The sequence below is a fragment of the Salvelinus namaycush genome, unplaced genomic scaffold, assembly GCF_016432855.1.
Source record: "Salvelinus namaycush isolate Seneca unplaced genomic scaffold, SaNama_1.0 Scaffold1130, whole genome shotgun sequence".
NCBI lineage: Eukaryota > Metazoa > Chordata > Actinopteri > Salmoniformes > Salmonidae > Salvelinus > Salvelinus namaycush.
The window spans coordinates 16,714-33,277 of record NW_024057821.1 but is presented as its reverse complement, the minus strand read 5'-3'; the positions used below and the strand labels follow the sequence as shown (position 1 = coordinate 33,277).

The following is a 16,564-nucleotide window of genomic DNA, read 5'->3' as shown; positions in this document are numbered from 1 at the left end:
CATGGGTCCATTTAGAGTTGTGATAAGCATGGGTCCATTTAGAGTTGTGATAAGCATGGGTCCATTCAGAGTTGTGATAAGCATGGGTCCATTTAGAGTTGTGCTAAGCATGGGCAACTCAGACTTTACGTAAATCATTCACTAACCTGGTTTCCATCCAACCTTTTTAAGCGAGTAAATTACAAATTGGATAAAAACAAATGTCACGACGTGCCTGATGGCTGTAAACTTTCCAACCAAATGTCTCGACGTGCCTGATGGCTGTAAACTTTCCAACCAAATGTCACGACGTGCCTGATGGCTGTAAACTTTCCAACCAAATGTCTCGACGTGCCTGATGGCTGTAAACTTTCCAACCAAATGTCACGACGTGCCTGATGGCTGTAAACTTTCCAACCAAATGTCACGACGTGCCTGATGGCTGTAAACTTTCCAACCAAATGTCACGACGTGCCTGATGGCTGTAAACTTTCCAACCAAATGTCACGACGTGCCTGATGGCTGTAAACTTTCCAACCAAATGTCACGACGTGCCTGATGGCTGTAAACTTTCCAACCAAATGTCACGACGTGCCTGATGGCTGTAAACTTTCCAACCAAATGTCACGACGTGCCTGATGGCTGTAAACTTTCCAACCAAATGTCACGACGTGCCTGATGGCTGTAAACTTTCCAACCAAATGTCACGACGTGCCTGATGGCTGTAAACTTTCCAACCAAATGTCACGACGTGCCTGATGGCTGTAAACTTTCCAACCAAATGTCACGACGTGCCTGATGGCTGTAAACTTTCCAACCAAATGTCACGACGTGCCTGATGGCTGTAAACTTTCCAACCAAATGTCACGACGTGCCTGATGGCTGTAAACTTTCCAACCAAATGTCACGACGTGCCTGATGGCTGTAAACTTTCCAACCAAATGTCACGACGTGCCTGATGGCTGTAAACTTTCCAACCAAATGTCACGACGTGCCTGATGGCTGTAAACTGTCCAACCAAATGTCGACAAAACACAACACGCTAGACAAGGTGAGATATTTTAGTGTCGGTAAAATGAGTAATGCGAGAAGTGGCGGTGGAAACGGCTTTATGCAGAAATATTGCTATAATAACCATCATATTTAAGTAAACTTGGAGTCACGCGATGATATATTGTGTGGTCCTCCCACTACGACTCGGGAAAGCACGCAGTTTATTAGGCTACAGATGAAACAAGTTACGATCAACTTCACAGGGAGGTGAAAGGTCACGGTGACGAGCTTGATGCTCCTTTCCAAATAAATATCGAGGGTCTTATTCTGGTGACGATCGATGTTTGGCTTCCGTTTGACTAATGTAACCAATCTCACTTTTTTGTCCATCATAATCTCATCATTTAGGCTAGCCAATCCGCACTGAATATCTGCAAGGTGTTGGCTAGAACGCAGTGCCAAGACAAGAGTGGGCATATTCGCTATATAACTAAATGTTTCTTCGGACAAATCCATCAGTAGATTCTGAAAAAGCGATGGAAACCCATTTAACTTGTATTTTATTTACGGAACTTAACCGTAAAAGTTATTTTTATGTGCACTACGTCATCACCCACAGCCTTTTATCTGCAAGGACAGGAGGGAGGACCTACCTTGATGAAGCGTTCAGTGGGGGGGAAGATCCCCAGACAGATGGACAGAAGGATCCAACCTCGGTAGAAACTACTGCGGTTCCCGTTCTCCTGCAGCTGCTTACAGATCTGACAATAGATCTCATCTCTACATGGAGAAAACAGAGGAACAGAGGGAGGAGAGAGGGAGAGGAAATAGGTTAAAGAGAGAGGGTGAGGATAGAGAGGGCAAAGAGAGAGGGAGAGGAAAGAGGGGGAGAGGAAAGAGAGGGAGAGGAAAGCGAGAGGGAGAGGCAAGAGAGAGGGAGAGGAAAGCGAGAGGCAAGAGAGAGGGAGAGGATAGAGAGAGGGAGAGGATAGAGAGAGGGAGAGGATAGAGAGGGAGAGGGAAGAGAGGGAAAAAAGCAGCCAGAGCCACAGCTGAGCCACACACCTGAGGTCTCTTCTGACGATGGCGTAACCCACGATGACGTGCAGCTTTTCCAGAGCAGTCATTGGCCGGTCGAGGGTGGGTCCCTCTCCTACCAGTATCTCGTCCTCCTCACTGATGGTTTGCACAGTGGGCGGCTTGGAAACCTCTTCTCCTTCCTCTGACTGGGGGACACAACACCATCATAAAGATGACTCTATTGTTTCATGCCGCGTCTCTGACCTCGAGGCTACCATGCTGTCGCCCCATTTTAATGTTGGTCTAGATATTGTGGACACTGTTGTGGTTTTACTGGGCCTCTTGATCTGTGCTCAGTTTTATTCCTAAATGGCACCCTATTCCCTATATAGTGCACTACTTTTGACAAGGACCCTATGGCACCCTATTCCCTATATAGTGCACTACTTTTGACAAGGACCCTATGGCACCCTATTCCCTATATAGTGCACTACTTTTGACAAGGACCCTATGGCACCCTATTCCCTATATAGTGCACTATTGACAAGGGCCAAATAGTGCACTATATAGGCAATAGGGTGCCATTTCAGACCCAGTTCTCAGTCTCACCTCCTCCTGGATGATAGAAGGTTTCCTCATGCCCCTAGAGGGAGAAGCTGGGACCTCCCCAGGGATGGAAGAGGTCTTTCTGCCCCCACTCAGCATGTTGGTGAACGTAGAACCCTTCCTGGCTCGGGGCGTCGCGTCTACAGCCGAGGAACCCTTCCGGTTCAGTATCACCTGAGGACCACAAGGGAAGTAAACGGTCAGGCTTTATTGGGGTGGTTTCCCGGACACAGATTACGCTTAGTCCTGGTGTAAAAAAAAAAAGGCCATTCCTTTCAGCCAATCAGCGTGCCAAAAATGGACGTTTGGACTGTGGGCCCTCCAGGTCAGAGGTTATAATTGTCAACAGATGAAGAAACGTATCAGTGTGTGTGTGTGTGTGTGTGTGTGTGTGTTAATGTGGGTGTGGTGACCTAGAGAATAAAGCTCTGTAAATCACCTCATCGGGCTTGGCAGATGCCTTGCGGTTCCGGGACAGCAGGTCCGTAAAGGTGGAACCCTTCCTCCCTTTAGAAGCGGGTTCCTCTGGTACTGTGGAGACCTTGCGGTTTTTCTGGTTCCTCAGAACCCTCTATAAAATACATGAATTCATTAACCTTATAGTGGAGACATGATCAAAGGAGAACATTCACTGAAACTGCCGAGAAAAAGAGTAGAAAAATGAAATGAAAATGCCATCCATCATTCTGCTGTTTTTCTTGTCCTACTTGGGCTAATCCCAGTGGTACCCACCTGATCCAGGCCCACCATGTGGCTCAGCCTCCTGTCCTGTCTCAAGGCCAGGTCCTGATCCAGGGAGCTGTTAACCATGTTTGACCCCCTGAGGCCCCTGGCCCCCTGGCCCTGCACCAGCTTGGGCTCCGGCAGGTCCCCTATGAACCTCAGGATGATCCACCAGACTGTCATGGAGGCCTGTAGAGAGAGAGAGAGAGACAACACAACGATGGATTGACTATTTTTTTTTCTGTGAACAATTTTTTATTTAAATGTTTTTATTAATGTTCATCAAACAGATGATCGCAGTCAAAAAAAAAGGAAGAAGTTAAAGTAAGTGAAACCGTATTTACTGTTATTAAATAATGGTTCTTTTAAGAAACATTGAAAGCTGGGTTCAGGAAAGCCTCCGAAAGTGTGAGGATTATAAAAGACTATGAGTTCAGAAAACCTTTTGATTTCACAACAATGAAGGACACTGTGACGGCACCGACAGTTTTATTCAATGTACCGGTCACTTCGACAAGGCGAACTCTGTGCCAAGATGGTGGTTCTATTGGGAAGGGTTTTGCTGAACTCTCTCATAAATATATATTTTTTTAAATGGGATTTACCACAACATCTCCTTCGTCTTCGTGGTAGAGCAGTGGCTGTCTGAGCCTCTGGCGGATGTGTGTTGGTGTGGCGGCGCCCTGGAAGTACATGGAGGCAAACTTGGAGAAGGAATACTCATCCAGGTCGTCGTAGTCCTCCTCGGGGATGTCCTCTACCATGGGCAGGTCGTCCAGATCCACCTCCTCTGGTCTGGTCCGCTCTCCCTGCTTCTCCAGGTCCTGAAGAAGAAGAAACAGAGATGATGGATATTGTAACTGTGAGGTCTCGTGAAACCTTGACAAAAACAGAATGTGGTTTAACAAGGCTATGGGACTGTAGCATGGTATTACAAGGGTTGGAAGCATCATCAAAGGGGGATGGACCACAGAGTAAAACAATCTAGAGGGTGCACTTGGGGACAAAAAGACTGTGATAACAAAGCAACATTTGAAAGCGGCGCCTCTAGTTTGCTAAATATGTAGGTTGGACTCATCAACCCTTCAGGGATGCTACAGTATTTTACCACAATGCATCTTACTACATCTATTACAGAGGTCCTTGTTAACCTTGAATCCGGCAGGAGCTTGTCCCTCCTGCCCTCCCACCATATTGGGCAGGAACCCGAAGATGTCGTCCACCATTTCCTGTGCTGTGATTGATTCTGATTGGGTGCTGGCCTCCTTCTCTTTCTTCTGCCGGAGCACCTGGTCTAAACGTCTTTGCCTCTCCAGGGCCGCCAACTCTTCCTCACGACGTTCCTTAGCGGACAGGAACATCTAGGATGAACAGGAGTTCAGAAACACAATCAATAACTGATGAATGAGTCACTTAGATTTAATTATTGGTTGATTGAATCAATCAATCAAGTTTCTCCTCACGATGCTGATCAGAAATAAATCAAACAGTCAGTTATTAAAGTTATTAAGCAATCAATCCATCAAATGTATTTATAAAGCCCTTTTACAACAACAGTTGTCGCAAAGTGTTTTACAGTAACCCTGCCTAGACCCCCCCAAAGAGCAAGAACATACCTAACAGAGTGACTACATTTATTATCAAGAAATACACAATATACAGTGAACATGTCATCTTGAAAAGGTGAGGGTGGAAGAGAGCTTATCTTACGTCTCTCTTCATCTTCTTCACTTGTTTCCTAGCCAGCATTCCCCTGGAGTTAGCCTGCAAGAGGATCACCGCTTGCCTCTTCCTCTGCCACTCCTTCCTGGCCAGGTACCCCCGTGTCTGTGCCTGTAGCCGGACCGCAGCAACCCTCTTCTGCTGGTAGTGGTGCTGAAGCTGGCGGGCTCGGACCTTCGCCTGCAGACGAGCAAAACCCAGCTGGACCTGGAGGAGAGAAGGCCATAAACACGTTGTCTGTTTTATTCTAACAGGTTTTGACTACGCATATGTTTCCTGTTAAACGTTCGTAACAGTCTTGTAATATGTTTTCGGTACGTTTATGTTCGTCATTATATATTTTCTTGGATCTCTATATGGAATACGTTAACAGCCAGTAACTCACGACTCTGTAGAGCTTTCTGCCTTTGTATCCTCTCCAGTTTTTCTGAAGGACCAGCGCAGAGGACTTCTGTCTCAGGAACTGTCTCCTGCAGGGTAACATATAGAAGACAAAGACATCTCAATGGACTGTCACATCACAAGACTACAATAGCCTACATCCATTTCTCACCCCTATTCCCTATATAATGCATTACTTTTGACCAGGGGTCATATGGCTCTATGTAGAGTTTATTCAGCTGCTTGGCCCTATATCATACCGATGTTTGTAGCCTCGCAGGACCCTCTGTATCAGAAGGGCTTTCTCATTCAACTCCTTCATTCTCTCCAGCTCCAGCATAGTGTCATGGAAGTCCTGAGATTAGAGGATTGGAAAGCTCAATCAATCAATCAATCCATCCATCCATCCTACCAACCATCCATCCATCTACCCATCAATCCATCCATCCATCCTACCATCCATCCTAGTATCCATCCATCCTACCATCCATCCTAGCATCCATCCATCCTACCATCCATCCTAGTATCCATCCTACCATCCATCTATTCTACCATCCTACCATCCATCCATCCTACCATCCATCCATCCTACCATCCATCCATCCATCCATCCTACCATCCATCCATCCTACCATCCATCCTACCATCCATCCATCAACCACTCCTTCCTACCATCCATCCTAGTATGCATCCATCCTACCATCCATCCATCCTAGTATGCATCCATCCTACCATCCATCCTACCATCCATCCATCCTAGTATGCATCCATCCTACCATCCATCCTAGTATCCATCCATCATACCATCCATCCTACCATCCTACCATCCATCCATTCTACCATCCATCCATTCTACCATCCATCCTACCACACAACCATCCATCCTACCACACAACCATCCATCCTACCATCCATCCTACCATCCATCCTACCATCCATCCATCCTACCATCCATCCTACCATCCATCCATCAACCACTCCTTCATTCTTTAAACCTGGAACCTGGACAACCATACTATTTAGAGATTAGAGTTATCTGTGAGAGGTCAGCATAAATGGATGGTTACCTTCAGAAATATCTTTGTCTTGCCAGTCTTCCAGTCACCATCTTGTCCAGCAAGAACAGTCTCACAGATCCATTCAGCGCATTTCTGTGGAGATTCCTGGGAAAAATATACATTTTCTTTACATGCCACGTTATGATGCTAATTGGCGATCATATTAAACTTCACAATACTAATAACAACAATAACAACAACAACCATAACAATAATACTAATAATAATAACAAGAACAAGAACAATTATATGAATTATAGTACTTAATTTATTCAACTTTTATAGTGCTATTCATTTCATAAATAATCTCAAATCGCTGTAAAACCTCACTAGGGTAGGGGGCAGCATTCGGAATTTTGGATGAAAAGCATGCCCAAAGTAAACTGCCTGCTACTTAGGCCCAGAAGCTAGGATATGCATATAGAAAACACTCTAAAGTTTCCAAAACTGTTAAAATAATGTCTGTGAGTATAACAGAACTGATATGGCAGGCGAAAACCTGAGGAAAATCCATCCAGGAAGTACTATTATTTTGAAAGGCTGTTTTTCCATTGAAAGCCTATCCACCATACAAAGACTTAGGACCCAGTTCGCAATCTCTGTGGCTTCCTCTACATGTGGCCAGTCTTTAGGTATTGTTTCAATCTTTTACTCTGAAAAATGAGGAAGATACAGCACTTTTCAATGAGTGGACAGTGGAAATTTCCAGACATGAGTCCAGCGCGTGATCGGGAACGCACCTTTCTTGTTTCTCCTTTTCTATTGACGAAGCTTTTGTCCGGTTGAAATATTATTGATTATTTATGACAAAAACAACCTGAGGATTGATTTTAAACATCGTTTGACATGTTTCTACGAACTTCTATAGTACTATTTTAATTTTTCGTCTGTCTGTTGTGACCGCGCTTTGTTCCAATGGATTGCTGAACAAAACGCACCAACAAAACAGAGGTTTTTGGACATAAAGAGGGACTTTATCGAACAAAACGAGCAATTATTATGTAACATGGAGTCTTCAGAGTGCAACCATATGAAGATCATCAAAGGTAAGTGATACAATTTATCGCTATTTCTGACTTTTGTTACTCCTCTTCTTGGCTGCTAACTGTTTGTAATGATTTGTCTGCTGGGCGCTGTTCTCAGATAATCGCATGGTTTGATACAAGAAGTGTATCTTTAAACCCATGTATAACCCTTGTATGTTTCATGAATTTTTATAATTAATATTTCTGTTTTTGAATTTGGCGCTCTGCAATTTCACTGGAATCTAGCGTCCCACACTCCCTAGTGAGGTTAAACAACAAACACGGTTTCTGTGGTTGAGCCACAAGATGGAGCAAAGTTGCAGTGATGCAATGAACAACAACAATAACAACAACAATATCAACAACAACAATATCAACAACAACAATATCAACAACAACAATATCAACAGCAACATTTCTTCTCACCACTTTGGGGTCACAGAGGCTGCTTTTGAGAAGCACGCGGTATCGCTCCAGGAACTCATCGAAGGTGTAGCGGATAGGATAGCCAGCTTTCCTGATCCTGATGGTCTCCATCATCCCAGAGTAACGCAGCTGACGCATACACAGATCCCTGTCAAACAGCTGAAACAGGGAAGCATACACAGATCCCTGTCAAACAGCTAAAAAAGGGAAGCATACACAGATCCCTGTCAAACAGCTAAAACAGGGAAGCATACACAGATCCCTGTCAAACAGCTAAAACAGGGAAGCATACACAGATCCCTGTCAAACAGCTAAAACAGGGAAGCATACACAGATCCCTGTCAAACAGCTAAAACAGGGAAGCATACACAGATCTCTGTCAAACAGCTAAAACAGGGAAGCATACACAGATCCCTGTCAAACAGCTAAAACAGGGAAGCATACACAGATCCCTGTCAAACAGCTAAAACAGGGAAGCATACACAGATCCCTGTCAAACAGCTAAAACAGGGAAGCATACACAGATCCCTGTCAAACAGCTAAAACAGGGAAGCATACACAGATCCCTGTCAAACAGCTAAAACAGGGAAGCATACACAGATCCCTGTCAAACAGCTAAAACAGGGAAGCATACACAGATCCCTGTCAAACAGCTAAAAAAGGGAAGCATGCACAGATCCCTATCAAACAGCTAAAACAGGGAAGCATACACAGATCCCTGTCAAACAGCTAAAACAGGGAAGCATACACAGATACCTGTCAAACAGCTAAAACAGGGAAGCATACACAGATCCCTGTCAAACAGCTAAAACAGGGAAGCATACACAGATCCCTGTCAAACAGCTAAAACAGGGAAGCATACACAGATCCCTGTCAAACAGCTAAAACAGGGAAGCATACCCAGATCCCTGTCAAACAGCTAAAACAGGGAAGCATACACAGATCCCTATCAAACAGCTAAAACAGGGAAGCATACACAGATCCCTGTCAAACAGCTAAAACAGGGAAGCATACACAGATCCCTGTCAAACAGCTAAAACAGGGAAGCATGCACAGATCCCTATCAAACAGCTAAAACAGGGAAGCATACACAGATCCCTGTCAAACAGCTAAAACAGGGAAGCATACACAGATCCCTGTCAAACAGCTAAAACAGGGAAGCATACACAGATCCCTGTCAAACAGCTAAAACAGGGAAGCATACACAGATCCCTGTCAAACAGCTAAAACAGGGAAGCATACACAGATCCCTGTCAAACAGCTAAAACAGGGAAGCATACAGTCCATCTTTAGGCCAGTGGGATGGTCTCATAGGAGAAGCAGTTTGAGATAAAAATGGATGTTAAAGTAACTATCAATTTTTTCCAGATTTCTATGAAATATGACCAATATTTAATTATTACGATATGAGTGAAATATGGTAATTGAGTATGTTCAAAAGCAGCTTTTCTGTGTTGGAATGGTGTGGTTGTACCCCAGCAACAGAATGGTGTGGTCGTACCCCAGCAACAGAATGGTGTGGGCGTACCCCAACAACAGAATGGTGTGGGTGTACCCCAACAACAGAATGGTGTGGTCGTAGCCCAGCAACAGAACGGTGTGGGCGTACCCCAACAACAGAATGGTGTGGTCGTACCCCAACAACAGAATGGTGTGGGTGTACCCCAACAACAGAATGGTGTGGTCGTACCCCAACAACAGAATGGTGTGGTCGTACCCCAACAACAGAATGGTGTGGGCGTACCCCAACAACAGAATGGTGTGGTCGTACCCCAACAACAGAATGGTGTGGTCGTACCCCAACAACAGAATGGTGTGGTCGTACCCCAACAACAGAATGGTGTGGTCGTACCCCAACAACAGAATGGTGTGGGCGTACCCCAACAACAGAATGGTGTGGGCGTACCCCAACAACAGAATGGTGTGGTCGTACCCCAACAACAGAATGGTGTGGGCGTACCCCAACAACAGAATGGTGTGGTCGTACCCCAACAACAGAATGGTGTGGTCGTACCTCAACAACAGAATGGTGTGGGCGTACCCCAACAACAGAACGGTGTGGACGTACCCCAACAACAGAATGGTGTGGCCTTACCCCAACAACAGAATGGTGTGGGCGTACCCCAACAGCAGAATGGTGTGGTCGTACCCCAACAACAGAATGGTGTGGGTGTACCCCAACAACAGAATGGTGTGGTTGTACCCCAGCAACAGAATGGTGTGGGCGTACCCCAACAACAGAATGGTGTGGTTGTACCCCAGCAACAGAATGGTGTGGTCGTACCCCAACAACAGAATGGTGTGGGCGTACCCCAACAACAGAATGGTGTGGTTGTACCCCAACAACAGAATGGTGTGGTCGTACCCCAGCAACAGAATGGTGTGGGCGTACCCCAACAACAGAATGGTGTGGTCGTACCCCAACAACAGAATGGTGTGGTTGTACCCCAACAGCAGAATGGTGTGGGCGTACCCCAACAACAGAATGGTGTGGTCGTACCCCAGCAACAGAATGGTGTGGGCGTACCCCAACAACAGAATGGTGTGGTCGTACCCCAACAACAGAATGGTGTGGTCGTACCCCAACAACAGAATGGTGTGGGCATATAATGGTCATTAAAAATATTCATGTGAGTAGACCGTTGATTGGCCAGCTCAGCCAGTGAGCCAACATGACATCATCATCATCAAATTTTTGAAAACAGTCTGTTTGAGATACAAGTTTGAGGTGTGGATTTAGGAGTCTTTTTTTCTCCAATTTATGCTTTGGCCAAAAATACGAGTATAGGATGAGTCAACAACCTTATTTGGGTATGAGTTAAGAGAATATGAACTTTTAAAAGTGTTTTTTTTTTTTTTACTGGACAGTTACTATGAGTGACAAACATTTCAAAACATCTGTCATAGTTTATTAAGGTGACTGTTTTAAAACCACATAAGTACATATTATCCCTAATTGAATAGGACTTCTGACATACCATAGGCTTCTTGAAGTCGTTGGGTTTGATGCAGCGTATGAAGTAGGGCTGGCAGACTGTCAGGGTCTTCATCAGGGCGTCTAGGGACTGACGGAACTGGCCACTCAACGTAGGAGCACGCTTCTTAATATCAACCGTTTGCTGCTGTAGAGAAAGAAAGAGAGTGAAATATATCAAGACAGAAATATATACAGTATACAGAATATACACTACCAGTCAAATGTTTGGACACACCTACTCATTCCAGGGTTTTTCTTTATTTTTACTATTTTCTACATTGTAGAATAATAGTGAAGACATCAAAACTATGAAATAACACATATGGAATCATGGAGTAACCAAAAATAAGTGTTAAACAAATCAAAATCTATTTTAGATTTTAGATTCTTCAAAGTAGCCACTCTTTGCCTTGATGACAGCTTTGCACACTCTTGGCATTCTCTCAACCAGCTTCATGAGGTAGTCACCTGGAATGCATTTCAATTAACAGGTGTGCCTTGTTAAAAGTTCATTTGTGGAATTTCTTTCCTTCTTAATGTGTTTGAGCCAATCAGTTGTGTCGTGACAAGGTAGGGCTGGCATACAGAAGATAGCCCTATTTGGTAAAAGACCAAGTCCATATTATGGCAAGAACAGCTCAAACAAGGAAAGAGAAATGACAGTCCATCATTACTTTAAGACATGAAGGTCAGTCAATACGAAACATTTCAAGAACTTTGAAAGTTTCTTCAAGTGCAGTCGCAAAAACCATCAAGAGCTATGATGAAACTGGACCGCCACAGGGAAGGAAGACCCAGAGTTACCTCTGCTGCAAAGGATAAGATCATAGCAGTTAACTAACTGCAACCTCAGATTGCAGCCCAAGTAAATGCTTCACAGAGTTCAAGTAACAGACACATCTCAACATCAACTGTTCAGAGGAGACTGCGTGAATCAGGCCTTCATGGTCCAATTGCTGCAAAGAAACCACCACTAAAGGACACCAATAAGAAGAAGAGACTTACTTGGGCCAAGAAACACGAGCAATGAACATCAGACCAGTGAAAATCTGTCCTTTTGGTTTCAACTGCCGTGTCTTTGTGAGACGCAGAGTAGGTGAATGGATGATCTCCGCATGTGTGGTTCCCACCTTGAAGCATGGAGGAGGAGGTGTGATGGTGTGGGGTTGCTTTGCTGGTGACACTGCCTGTGATTTATTTAGAATTTAAGGCACACTTAACCAGCATGGCTACCACAGCATTCTGCAGTGATACGCCATCCCATCTGGTTTGCGCTTAGTGGGACTATCATTTGTTTTTCAAGAGGACAATGACCGAACACACCTCCAGGCTGTGTAAGGGCTATTTGACCAAGAAGGAGAGTGATGGGGTGCTGCATCAGATGACCTGGCCTCCACAATCACCCGACCTCAACCCAATTGAGATGGCTTGCGATGAGTTGGACAGCAGAGTGAAGGAAAAGCCGCCAACAAGTGCTCAGCATATGTGGGAATTCCTTCAAGACTGTTGGAAAAGCATTCCAGGTGAAGCTGGTTGAGAGAATGCCATGAGTGTCTAAAGCTGTCATCAAGGCAAAGAGTGGCTACTTTGAAGAATCTAAAATCTAAAATCTATTATTATTTGTTTAGCACTTTTTTGGTTACTACGAGAGAGAGAGAGAGAAACAGAGAGACAGCAACAGAGAGACAGAGACAGAGACAGAGACAGAGAGACAGAGTGTATTCTTATGCTACTGTATCGGAGTGACTCTAAAATGTAGTTATTTTAAAGCACATTTCCTGCAATTCTACATGTTTTACCATGAGGCTGAGATTATATATATTTTTTACAGTTTTAAAGCTAGTTTCCTGCAACTCTACACATTTTGAGATGGGACTGAGAGAAAACATGCAGATTAAAAGCACATTTCCTGCAATTCTACACATTTTGTCATGGCTGAGAGAAACTATGCAGTTTAAAAGCATATTTCCTGCAATTCTACACATTTTGTCATGGGCTGAGGGAAAATATGCAGTTTTAAAGATAATTTCCTGCAATTATACACATTTTGTCATGTGCTGAGGGAAAATATGCAGTTTTAAAGCACATTTTCTGCAATTCTACACATTTTGTCATGGGGCTGAGAGAAAATATGCAGTTTAAATGCAAATGTCCTGCAATTCTACACATGATGCCATGTTCTTATGCTACTGTATCTGAGTGACTCAAACATGAAACAAAATCAATGGTGGCCCCATGTCATGACATTTTGGGAATTTTTGATTCTCCCTGACTGTCTAGTTTTTATTTTGGGGATTGTATATATATATATATATATATATAGCTCCATTATCCTTTCTACATACTTTATAACTGGTTTTAGTCGTTTAAGTTTACACTGAAAACAATCGATATAGGGGAAACAATGAAGCAGCTTTGACCGCTGGGTATCTGTGTTATATAGAAGCTGCTCCAGGGTTTCCCAGGCCTCTTTCCACGGGGTTCCCAGGGTTCCACTGACCCGTAGAGAGTTCTTGGGAGTGATGGTCATCTTGGGGTTGGCGCTGGCCATCTCGCCATTGGAGGAGAGCTCGTTCTGGAATGCCTGCTTTAGCATCTTATTGGACGATTTCTCCACCAGCTGGATGAGGTCAGTGCTCAGAGCATCTCTGTTCTTCTCAAGGAAACCTAAATAACAACATGAGACGATACTAGTGCTTGTCCCAAATGGCACCCTATTCCCTACATAGTGCACTACTTTTGACCAGGGCTAATAGGGAATAGGGTGCCATTTTGGGACGCATCCTACATTATACAGATTTTATAATGATAATATCAAACACAAATAGTGGGGCAGGTTGAAATAAGTAAAGTGGTTGTCAATCCAACACCGGTACAAACTCTGTCATTACAGTTTAGAGTCTAGAAATACACTGTTTGCGTCTTGGAATACCTTTTGAATCGTAGTGGACCACCCCGGCGAAATGCTGGATTCCAAACTGAGTGTCATGGTTGTTTTTAGGGGGGATGTAGACATCGCCCTTCCCATGTACCTGGTTCATCTTGTTGATCATGGTGGTATCTGTACCCTACACACACACGCACACGCGCACACACACACACGCATACGCACGCACGCGCACACACACGCGCACACACACACACACACACACAACAGAACAAAGAACCAAAGCGTTAGGACCTTTCCACTTGTCCGAGCCAGAACGGCCCATAGCGTCAGAGACTATTTCTTGTTTCTGCAGTTTGAGGCAGCTTGATGTAGAAGTACACCACCTAGACAGGACGCCAGTCTGTACGAGTACACCACCTAGACAGGACGCCAGTCTGTACGAGTACACCACCTAGACAGGACGCCAGTCTGCACAAGTACACCACCTAGACAGGACGCCAGTCTGTACAAGTACACCGCCTAGACAGGATGCTAGTCTGTACAAGTACACCACCTAGACAGGACGCCAGTCTGTACGAGTACATCACCTAGACAGGACGCTAGTCTGTACGAGTACACCACCTAGACAGGACGCTAGTCTGTACAAGTACACCACCTAGACAGGACGCTAGTCTGTACAAGTACACCACCTAGACAGGACGCTAGTCTGTACAAGTACACCACCTAGACAGGACGCCAGTCTGCACAAGTACACCACCTAGACAGGACGCAGTCTGTACAAGTACACCACCTAGACAGGATGCCAGTCTGTACAAGTACACCACCTAGACAGGACGCTAGTCTGTACAAGTACACCACCTAGACAGGACGCCAGTCTGTACAAGTACACCACCTAGACAGGACGCCAGTCTGTACAAGTACACCACCTAGACAGGACGGTAGTCTGTACGAGTACACCACCTAGACAGGACGCCAGTCTGTACAAGTACACTACCTAGACAGGATGCCAGTCTGTACGAGTACACCACCTAGACAGGGCGGTAGTCTGTACAAGTACACCACCTAGACAGGACGCTAGTCTGTACGAGTACACCACCTAGACAGGACGCTAGTCTGTACGAGTACACCACCTAGACAGGACGCTAGTCTATCACGGGGCCTCACTCGGAATGGCCTCATAGGGGCTATTGGGAAAGACCCAATAAGATCATAGGCCTTATAACCAGTTGCACATGAGGTGGGTACTTCAGAGCACAGTGTAATTGGGGAACAACAACCAAAAAAGTAGTTTAAGTGTCACTGAATTAATTTGCGTCCCAAATGGCACCCTATTCCGTACTTAGTAAACTACAGTTGACCAGAGCCCTATGGGCCCTATAGTAGTGCACTATATAGGGAATATGGAGCCATTTGAGACGCGGACTTAAAGTGCAGGGCGGAGGCTAGGTACCTTGGGGAAGTTGCTCTCCTCGTCGATAAGTGCCAGGATGTTAAGAGACTTGTTGGCCAGCACGTCCAGTGTTCTCTGGTTGTCGTTGTATTCGATGTGCTTCCAGACGATGTTCTCGCGGGCGTACTCATCCTGCTCCAGCTTGAAGACATGCTTCACAAAGAACTGCTGCAGCTGCTCGTTGGCGAAGTTGATGCACAGCTGCTCAAAACTGTAACGAAACGAGCAAACGACCCACACAATAATCAATAGATTGGTTCGGCACACTTTAGGACGATGACTAAAGTCAAAGGCTGACTGACGTTAGGGAGATAGATTAAAGACATGCAGGCTGACTGACTTTAGGTAAATAGATTAAAGACATGAAGGCTGACTGACATTAGGGCGATAGATTAAAGACATGAAGGCTGACTGACTTTAGGGAGATAGATTAAAGACATGAAGGCTGACTGACGTTAGGTAAATAGATTAAAGACATGAAGGCTGACTGACGTTAGGGAGATAGATTAAAGACATGAAGGCTGACTGACGTTAGGGAGATAGATTAAAGACATGAAGGCTGACTGACTTTAGGGAGATATATGAAAGACATGAAGGCTGACTGACTTTAGGGAGATAGATTAAAGACATGCAGGCTGACTGACTTCAGGGAGATAGTTTAAAGACATGAAGGCTGACTGACTTTAGGGAGATAGATTAAAGACATGCAGGCTGACTGACTTCAGGGAGATAGTTTAAAGACATGAAGGCTGACTGACTTTAGGGAGACAGATTAAAGACATGAAGGCTGACTGACATTAGGGAGATAGTTTAAAGACATGAAGGCTGACTGACATTAGGGAGATAGTTTAAAGACATGAAGGCTGACTGACGTTAGGGAGATAGTTTAAAGACATGAAGGCTGACTGACATTAGGGAGATAGTTTAAAGACATGAAGGCTGACTGATTTTAGTTAGATATATGAAAGACATGAAGGCTGACTGACGTTAGGGAGATAGTTTAAAGACATGAAGGCTGACTGACTTTAGGGAGATAGATGAAAGACATGAAGGCTGACTGATGTTAGGGAGATAGATGAAAGACATGAAGGCTGACTGACATTATGGAGATAGATGAAAGACATGAAGGCTGACTGACATTATGGAGATAGATGAAAGACATGAAGGCTGACTGACTTTAGGGAGATAGATTAAAGACATGAAGGCTGACTGACGTTAGGGAGATATATTAAAGACATGAAGGCTGACTGACATTAGGGAGATAGTTTAAAGACATGAAGGCTGACTGACATTATGGAGATAGATTAAAGACAT

General features: G+C 44.6%; 1 protein-coding gene across 1 annotated transcript in view; it reads right to left on the bottom strand.

Annotated features, from left to right (window-relative positions):
• The window catches only part of LOC120035885 (unconventional myosin-VIIa), a gene marked incomplete at its 5' end in the record, with an annotated part of 84,334 nt that overhangs the window by 51,071 nt on the left and 16,699 nt on the right, over window positions 1-16,564 (bottom strand). The window contains 16 exons of the mRNA XM_038982349.1: window positions 1,626-1,752; window positions 2,038-2,198; window positions 2,602-2,772; window positions 3,038-3,169; window positions 3,331-3,510; window positions 3,927-4,145; window positions 4,473-4,682; window positions 5,032-5,250; window positions 5,429-5,513; window positions 5,685-5,779; window positions 6,492-6,551; window positions 7,904-8,092; window positions 10,912-11,031; window positions 13,453-13,577; window positions 13,843-13,978; window positions 15,251-15,461. Coding sequence (XP_038838277.1) covers window positions 1,626-1,752; window positions 2,038-2,198; window positions 2,602-2,772; window positions 3,038-3,169; window positions 3,331-3,510; window positions 3,927-4,145; window positions 4,473-4,682; window positions 5,032-5,250; window positions 5,429-5,513; window positions 5,685-5,779; window positions 6,492-6,551; window positions 7,904-8,092; window positions 10,912-11,031; window positions 13,453-13,577; window positions 13,843-13,978; window positions 15,251-15,461 — 2,440 coding nt within the window. The remainder of the gene's footprint in view (window positions 1-1,625; window positions 1,753-2,037; window positions 2,199-2,601; window positions 2,773-3,037; window positions 3,170-3,330; window positions 3,511-3,926; window positions 4,146-4,472; window positions 4,683-5,031; window positions 5,251-5,428; window positions 5,514-5,684; window positions 5,780-6,491; window positions 6,552-7,903; window positions 8,093-10,911; window positions 11,032-13,452; window positions 13,578-13,842; window positions 13,979-15,250; window positions 15,462-16,564) is intronic.